At 53.6% G+C, this 8,587-nt stretch overlaps 1 protein-coding gene across 1 annotated transcript; it reads right to left on the bottom strand.

The window, feature by feature from the left end:
- Nucleotides 1-1,042: 1,042 nt before the first annotated feature.
- Adra2a (adrenoceptor alpha 2A) lies at nucleotides 1,043-5,080 on the bottom strand. Its single transcript, XM_032892203.1, has 2 exons — nucleotides 4,282-5,080; nucleotides 1,043-4,152 (listed from the first exon to the last, which is right to left on the bottom strand). The coding sequence occupies exon 2, from the start codon at nucleotides 3,842-3,844 to the stop codon at nucleotides 2,447-2,449; it is 1,398 nt and encodes a 465-aa protein (XP_032748094.1). The 5' UTR covers nucleotides 3,845-4,152; nucleotides 4,282-5,080; the 3' UTR covers nucleotides 1,043-2,446.
- Between the last annotated feature and the right edge of the window lie 3,507 nt (nucleotides 5,081-8,587).

The raw sequence follows: 8,587 nt of genomic DNA, 5'->3' as shown, positions 1-8,587 counted from the left end.
ACTATAGGCAAGATGCAGCAAGCACGTCCAAAAGGCGCTTAGCACCCATTTCTGTGGCATGCAGAGCTGGTCTGCACACCAGATACAAGTGGCTGCACTTACCAAGTTTGCTCTCCCACCCCAAAACTACCCCTGGTCCTTTGCATTTGTCCCTCAAACCCAGCTCCTCACTGGGATCTCTCCACTCAGCTGCATCAGGAGACCTTCTCCACAGTCACTCATGCTCTTCGGGGCTAATCTTCCCAACTGGTGGCAGCCTGGGGCCAAGGCCCCATTACCTACGTCGACGGGACCCTAAACAAGCCACTTCCGCCTGGCCACCTCCATATTAGGAGGGATGATCAGGTCTCTAAGACCCTCCTGGCAATAAAGTTTCATAGCCAATGTTTGAGTCTAAAGCCCTCGGAAGCAAAGGGACAAACGTAGATAGGAGAGAGAAATAAGAAGGAAGCCTAACTCTGGCTAGAGAAAATTCAAGCCGCCATTACATTAGTTGCCTATAGCGAGCTGCAATGCATTTACCGTATTCTCTGTCAGCGCATTTACTGTTTGATGCACAGTTTCCAGGGCATTCCAGACTTCTGTATACATTCACTTTAGGATAGACATACGCTTTGGAATACACACATCTGGGGCACATCGACTTCAGCGCGTGTGCATACCATACACTGGATATATCTACACCGTGCACACGATGCGCTCACATTCAGAGGAGTGTGGACAGCACAAACCTGGAAACTCTGGGGTTAAAAGCACAAGCTCTTCACAGAGAGGAAACGGGAAATAACGAACTCGAACACCTACTAACCCTAAGTAAACCTTCTGCACAGTTTCATTACCTGTAAAATGGGAAAAACAGTACGATTTACCTCATAGCACGCTTGAAAAATTAAAGAAGGCAACGAGTTGGATGGGCGACAAACAACGGAGACATGGATGGCAGTGTGTTAGAGCTCAGGGGTTCAAAGGCGATTTCAAACGTGTGTGTTATCAGATAACCCTAGAGTTCCGAGCCTCGAAAACTCAATTACTAGACAGGAGGATCACTTGATTCATGTTTATTTCACATTTGATCTGTAAACTTTTATTTAAAAAAAAATCCATCCACTGTCATGAGCAACAAGTGCTGACATTTAGGTTTTTCTCTCACGAAAAACAGATCGCAGGCCTTCCACAGTCCGCCTAAACTAAGTAGAAACCAGGTTGTAAACACCAAGTCCCCGCCTACTCCCTGACTTTGGCAATTCACTGGTGATGTGATCTCAGCCAGAAAAGCAAGGGGAGGTAACACTTTGATACCCAAGAGCTCTTGGGGCTGGCGCTGAACAGTGTGGCGGGCCCATTTGTCTCCTCACACTGATTACCTTGGCAAATTGTATCGGGTAGGTTTCTTCCACATAATTTCCCCTCCTGTGTGTCTAAAAACAGCTGCTAAAAGATTCCCCTTACTCAGCACTTTCTGGAGGAGGGGCGGCGCACACACAAGACAGAAACAAGCACACCCATTCTTCTTCAAGCCTTGGCCCCAGAGGAGGGGAGAACCGCAGCGTCAGTTCTAAAGTGAGTTACTGGGGCAAGTGGTGCCTCAGCGGATAATGGCTTTATACACAGGGCTGGGGCCAGGCAGAAGGCTCATTTCCTTCTGTCTTGGTCCATCGCTGTAATATTTACATAGGAAAAGGCAATTATGCTGTTAGGCACAGGGGGAAAATGAACAGAAATCCCTTCCCTGTCAGGAAATGTCAAAGCAGGTCCGTGTCCAGGGGACAGTTACCAGTTACTGCTGAAAAGTACTGAGAGCGACGATGTAATAACACTAGAAAGGGGCTTGCATTGCAAAGGGGGTTGGTCTGGACCAGATAGCCCACTGTCTGTGACTGGAGGGCATCCCCACAGCCGGGATTCCAATATCGCGACAAGGCCAATTCTGAGGACCCCAAAGTATGCTATCAAAAATAATGTATATTTACAGTGGAGGGTACGGAGGGCAGGCAGGGCTGCCCTGAATGATACTTTTAAAAGGGGGGAATTGGGGAAGTGACAATTAGCCAGGGCTAGGAAACCTTGGTTCATTAACCCTTTGGCAGTCATGCCCTCTCTAGTACTGTGCTTGCTCTGAAGAGCTTGGGAGAGTCAGACTCGGGGAGAAGATGGCAATATCGTCAGGAAACAATACTGATCGGGGGTAGCCCACCAGGAAACTGGCTGTGGGCTGGGAACAACCACAACAACCAGCAAAAAGGCGCATATGTCCCTCTCAGCCAGAACTTTACACATGGTAACAAAAGGTCTCAAAAGCCACCGAGTCTCCTCCAAACTGGGTATTACACAGAGCAGGAAGGTCCAGGGTTTCAGAGTGCTAGGGGCTGCATGCGTAGACGCGCCCCCTCGAAGCCCCAGGGCCTGCATCTGACCAGGGTCTGTAAGCAGGGCACAGCCCGAGCGCTCACACGATGCGCTTTCTGTCCCCACGGCAGAGGATCTTCTTGAAGGCGCGGCGGAAGTCGTGGTTGAAAATGGTGTAGATAACAGGGTTCAGCGAGCTGTTGCAGTAGCCGAACCAGAAGAAGAAGTTGAAGAGCTGGTAGGGCACCGGGCAGCCAACCGCTATGAGCGTGTAGGTGAAAAAGAACGGGAACCAACACACCACGAACACGCCGATCACCACCGCCAGCACGAACGTGAAGCGTTTCTCGCGGTTCTGCCTCCCGCGCCAGCGCGACGCTTTGGCGCCCCCGGCACGCTCCTCTCCCTGCCCGGACCCCGAAGCCCCCGGCCCCGCGGCCCCGGGCCCGCGCCGCGGCAGACTGTCCCCCGGTTTCACCTGGCTCGCCTTGGTCTTGCCCTTGGCCCGGGGACCGCGCTCGGGTTTGCCCGGCCCCTGGGGCCGCTCGGCGTGCTCGGACGACGAACTCTCTTCTAGGTCCAGCGCATCCCCGTCGCGCGGCCGGGTGGGCGCGGGCTCCCCCGGGGCGCCGTTAAGCTGGGTGGGCAGCGGCTCGGCCTCGGCGCCCGCGGTACCAGCTCCGCGCTCCGGGCCCAGCCCGTTGGGCCTGCGATCGGCGCCCCCCGGCGGCGCGGAACAGGCGTCCGGACCCCGGCGACTGGGCGGCACGCGGGTGCGACGCTTGGCGATCTGGTAGATACGCACGTAGACCAGGATCATGATGAGGCAAGGCGCGAAGAAGGATCCGATGGACGATGAGATGACATACCACTTCTGGTCGTTGATCTTGCAGCTCGGCTCGGCCGGCTGCTGCCCGCCGCCAGCGCCCTTCTTCTCTATGGAGATGAGTGGCGGGAAGGAGATGACGGCCGAGATGACCCACACGGTGACAATGATGGCCTTGATGCGCCGTGGCGTGCGCTTCAGGTTGTACTCGATGGCCTGCGTGATGGACCAGTAGCGGTCAAGGCTGATGGCGCACAGGTGCACTATGGACGACGTGCAAAAGAGCACGTCGAGGGCCAAGTAGATCTCGCACCACACCTTACCAAAGTACCAGTAGCCCATAACCTCGTTGGCCAAAGAAAAGGGAATGACCAGCGTGGCCACCAGGATGTCCGCTGAGGCCAGAGACACCAGGAAGAGGTTCTGGGGCGCTTTGAGCGCGCGGCTGGTGAACACTGCGATAATAACCAGCACGTTGCCAAACACGGTGAACAGCATGAGCAGGCCAGCCAGGCACACCAGCGTCAGTGTCACCTGCAGGGAGTAAGGGGTGGCCCGGGTGCCGCCTCCGGGCGCCTCGGTCCCGTTCCAGCTGCTGTTGCCGGCATCCGGCTGCAGGGAGCCCATGGGCGCAAAGCTGCCCTCGGCCAGCGGCTGCTCCTGGCGGAACATGAACGCGGGTGCTGGTTCTCCTGGGCCTGCTGCCAGCTGCCTTCCGGCCCCGCGTCCGTGGGTCCTTCCTCTTCCTCCGGTGCGCGGCTCGTCCCGCCGCGCCTCACATAGGGAAGAGGGCCGCAGGGAGCACGGGCCCAAGCTGGGGACCGCTAGTGGTCCATGGACTGGAGCCCGCGAACTGGCACCGGTTCGTCCTTCCGACGCTCCGGGTGGGTGCTTTCTCTCTCCCAGCTCCACAAACACAGCCAAGTTTTATTTCTAAGCGGCAGGATCGAGTGGGGCCAGCTGGTGGCTGGAGATTTATTCTTCAAGAAAAGAGAAAAGAAATTATCGGTGGCCTGATGATTTGGAAAGATGTCAGAAAATTAAACAAATGTATCTAGCTAGCCATCTATCCCTTGACTCTTAAGCTGAGCGAAAGCAGGAAGTCTTACCCCAAGAGGCAGCCGAGGGGTGTCGTTGCGAGCTCGGGGTCCTAGGTCTGTCTTCTTACACCCCCGAAGAGATTTCCGACTCCGTTGCTACCTCCCAGGCGCGGTGGCGCGAGCTGGGCCGGACCTCCGGCGAAGGCGCGGACTCTGCCTCCTCCAGGAGCCCCACGGGACTTCCAAAGTTGTGCGCCCTGCTGGGGCTGGGACGCTGCGCACAGAGTTCGGGGGCGGCGGCGGCGGTGGGGTAAAGGGTGTGGGGGCCGCATGAAGCCGCCCCCCCACCTCGGTCCTCAGAGCCAAGCTAGGTGAGCGATCGGCTCTCCAGGAGCCGCGGCGGAGCCAAGGGTGGCCGCTAGCCGCGAGCTGGGCGGGCGCTGAGCGCCTCAGACCCGGCGGGGGTCGGAGGACCACGTGAGTTTTAGCAGGACCGAAGCACTTGCGTCTGGGGGCGCTGGGGTGGCTGGGTGGTGTGCGCCGGCTGCTGGGCGTCTGCACGGAAGCGGGAGCCGCTGCTGCTCCGCCGCTCAACGCTGGACTGGTTTTATAGCCCCAGGAAGAAGCCGGCGTTGCTGAGCAGCTAGCGTCAGCCCCCACGTGGGAAGTCGACCCTCCTCCGCCCCTCGCGCCTCCCCTCCTTAGGTCTAGAGCCCGAACCGGCGTCCGACCCCAGAGAGCGCTGCCTCGCAAGCTGGACCGGCCTTTTGGAAAGGCGGGTACGGGGAGCAGGGGGCTTTAAGAGAGAGCCTAGGGAGTGGGGAGCGGCCCCGGCTGGGAGTTGGCCTGCTGGGCAGCTACTAGCTGGCCCAGGAGACAGTAGCGGGCACCCAGCAGTGCACTGATCTAGCTGGGTTCTAGCAGGAGAGGGTGCCAGGGTGCTGGGACCCGAATTAGGAGATGCAGGGTGGCATAAGAGTCGCTGGCGAAGCAGCCCCGCCCCAGGCCAGGCGCAGTTGCTCTGGTGGCTGGGATGAAAGGGATCCTGAAGAGGTAAGCTTGTGCAGGTTCCTGAGGAACCGCTGGAGCGGAATGGACCAGCACTCAGGCGAGCAGACCAGGCCGGAGTTATCCATACTTAGGGAAGAGAAGGCCACGTATCCTTGCGGCCACCGAGCTGTCTGCGGGACTCTCGGGGCCTGGAGTCTGCCCTGCGCCCCCTTGAACAGCGTTGGGGAAGGGTCCTGGAGGGGCAGGCCCTGAGCTGTGACAGAACGAGAGCGCACTGACACCTGCTGGCCGCTGGTCGTCACGGCTGGAAAGCGACTTAAGGGCTCCAGGTTCCTCTGGAGCCCTTTCCTCCCCCCCCCCCTTTTTTTTTCCTGTCTTGGGGGCAGTTTTGGACTGAGCTCGGGGGTGGGGTAAGCGGGACAGATTTCAAACGGCACTGTGCGATGATGCAGAAATCTTCAGGTTGGAAATATCTACCTCCAATGAGAGAGGCTCGGAACCTTCTGCAGATGTTAGCGTCCTGGACCTTCCTCCTTGCTTGCACAGCTTTCAACTACTGGGAACCGTTGAGCATTTGTTGTGGCACAGATACTTTATGAAGAGCTGGAAAAAAAGAGCTCCGCGACGTTATAAGTAGATGTAAGCTTCGATCGCGCTGTTTTAATCAGCGCTTACTGTATGCACGTATTAAAGTATCACACTGTACTCCGCAGGTGTATAAAATTATTATCTGTTTGTCAAAGAGAGTTTCATGTCTATGGAAAAAGAAACGTTAACTACCCTGATTCGGTCATTATATACTGTGTGTAATATTGAATTAACACGCAGTGCCTTACACATTTGTACAATTAAACGTGAAGGAAAAACATCTTGTTAGGCTCACCCGACTTACATGGGCTTTTCTCCTACACCCCCAATACACAGACACGCACACACATCTGCACAACATCTGTCAGTGAGGGCCCCATGCTAGTCAAGGAAGAAAGGGTTTTTCCATGCTTTCTCTGATGAGAATGGTAGGAGCTTGGGGGTAGACGGCAAGGTTTCTAAGCACGCTAGATGTCCCACCACACATAGGAGAGCATGTGCACCGGATTCACTATGCTGTCTAAAATCTTCGAATGAGCAGCAGGAAGATCATGAAGTCCCAGAGAGCACAAAATGTCAACAGGATGGACATAAGACCTAGGGAAGATCTGTCATACTTCAGAGATCACTAAATCTAAATGTCATATGCAGTCATCCAAGCCAGGATCCAAGGTCTGAGCAGAGCCGAGCAGATGCCCCCAGGACATCAAAGTGCAGGCTCCGGTCTGGCTGAGGACTGCAGGGTCCATGAATCACCTCGACCATCAGTTCTAATCGACTAGTCACTTAGTATTTGACGGTGCTATTAACTATGTCTCAGATGTTTTATTTGAATTCAGTGCCTTTACCCCCAATCTTTCCCTGGTGGGTGGGGTAGCCTCCGCTCCCAGGCATCCCACCAGGAACACCTCAGAGGCTCAAGAAAACCAAGATGGCGACTGTCCCCTCTCTGTTGAGACTTTTATTCCCTGTCTTAGCCCTCTGCTCTGAGCCTCTTGTCAGGAACAGAGTCGTTGCCAGTGTGTTCATTTGGAAAGGTGACTAAAAGTGGTCAGCGGGGAGTGTCCAAATTATGTGGAGATTTTTGAAAAGCCAATGGAAGCTACTAAGAATGAGGTCAGGTTGAGAATCACAGCCCTGAGTCTCGGATATGCAGACTCTTAGAATGATACCACAGACCTCAAAGGAGCTGAGGCAGATCAAACATTGGATGTTGTCATTGGTGGCCTGAGGAAGAGTCACCTCTGGACTTACTCATGAAGGTCTATAACTATTAGTAAAAGATAAATAACAAAAGAGCACTTCTTAGTACTGAACACAGGTTGGGCACAGTGCTAAGCACATTTTAAGCTATGTATTATTTTGTCTAATCTTTTGCTTATATAAATGGGGGAAAATAAGGTTAGCAAGGTTAAGTATACATTGCCAGCCATTTATTGGACCATATTTCCTAAATGTAAGCCCAAGAAATGTTCCACCACCACCCCACCAACTGCAAGGCTCTGCCCTCTGGACACTAGCAAAGGCCCATCCAGAGGCTAAAGCTATGGATGTAGCTCAGAGTGGAGTGCTTACCCAGCATGTACGAAGCCTTGGGTTCAATCCTCATTACCACTACATAAGCTGAGCGGGACAGCACATGGAAGATACAGGCATGGCTGTCACAAGTCATCCTGTTACATAATAACTTTGATCCTCTTGGGAGGTGTTGGGAAGTTCCCCTCTATCCTCTCTTCTCCTCCAGTTGTTACTAATACAGTAGGGCATATGTAGGGTACAACACATACCTCATTCTGCTTCAGATGCTCCCTGTCCTGGTATGGCATCAGGCACACTCCATGGGAAGGTGAATGTCTCTCACGCTTTCTGCTGTAGAGCATGAAGAAATGAGAACTCCCCCTCTCCTGGGTATCAGTATTAGCTTGAATAAACTGATGTTTGGGCCCACCCACTCACACATGGTGGGCTCATCTTTTAATCCTAGAGCATCCCTGAAGAGGGATCTGCCGCATCATGGACTATTTCTAGAACAGACCCCTTGAGAATACCAGTTTGCTAGTGTTAAAGTGTGGTCTTGGTACTTCCATTTCTCTCTCTCTCTCTCTCTCTCTCTCTCTCTCTCTCACACACACACACACACACACACACACACACACACACACACACACACACACAAATATTCGTGAGATGAATAAAATGAATTCCCCATCTGACACAGGCCCACAAGTAGACAGCCAAGATGACTACTACTTCAGTCCCAATCAGGATTCAACTCTGCTACTAAGTAACCCGTGGATATAGGTATAAGACTGAAGTGGTTTGAATCAAAATGGCCCCCAAAGCCTCACAGGGAGTAACAAGATTAGGAGGTGTGGCCTTGATGGAGGAAGTATTGGGGGGGGGCGCTTTGAAGTTTCAGAAACTCAAGCTAAGCCCACTGTCACTCTCTCTAACTGCTTCCTTTGGTTCAGGATGTAGAACTCCCAACTACTTCTCCAGCACCAAGAATGCCTACATGCTGCCATGAGGACAATAGACTAAACTTCTGAACTGCAAGCCAGCCCCAATTAAACGTTTTCCTTCATAAGGGTTGCCATGGCCATAGTCTCTTTGCAGCAATAAAACTCCAAGACAAAGACCCTCTCGTTCTTTTTTTATTTTTATTTTTCCTAAAAGGAATTTTTAAGTCAACAGAGGTGTTCTAATTGTGTCAATTAGATGATTGCCAAAATGTGAACGTTGCTTGAGGCAAACAATATGTCTTCAAGTTGCAGCT

This window comes from Rattus rattus, chromosome 2 (assembly GCF_011064425.1).
Source record: "Rattus rattus isolate New Zealand chromosome 2, Rrattus_CSIRO_v1, whole genome shotgun sequence".
In the NCBI taxonomy this organism is placed as follows: domain Eukaryota; kingdom Metazoa; phylum Chordata; class Mammalia; order Rodentia; family Muridae; genus Rattus; species Rattus rattus.
This window is presented reverse-complemented; position numbering and strand designations above follow the sequence as displayed.

What these genes read in the sequence shown, in the direction of transcription:
- Adra2a (XM_032892203.1), bottom strand. Translation starts at nt 3,844, where the DNA reads ATGTTCCGCCAGGAGCAGCCGCTGGCCGAGGGCAGCTTTGCGCCCATG.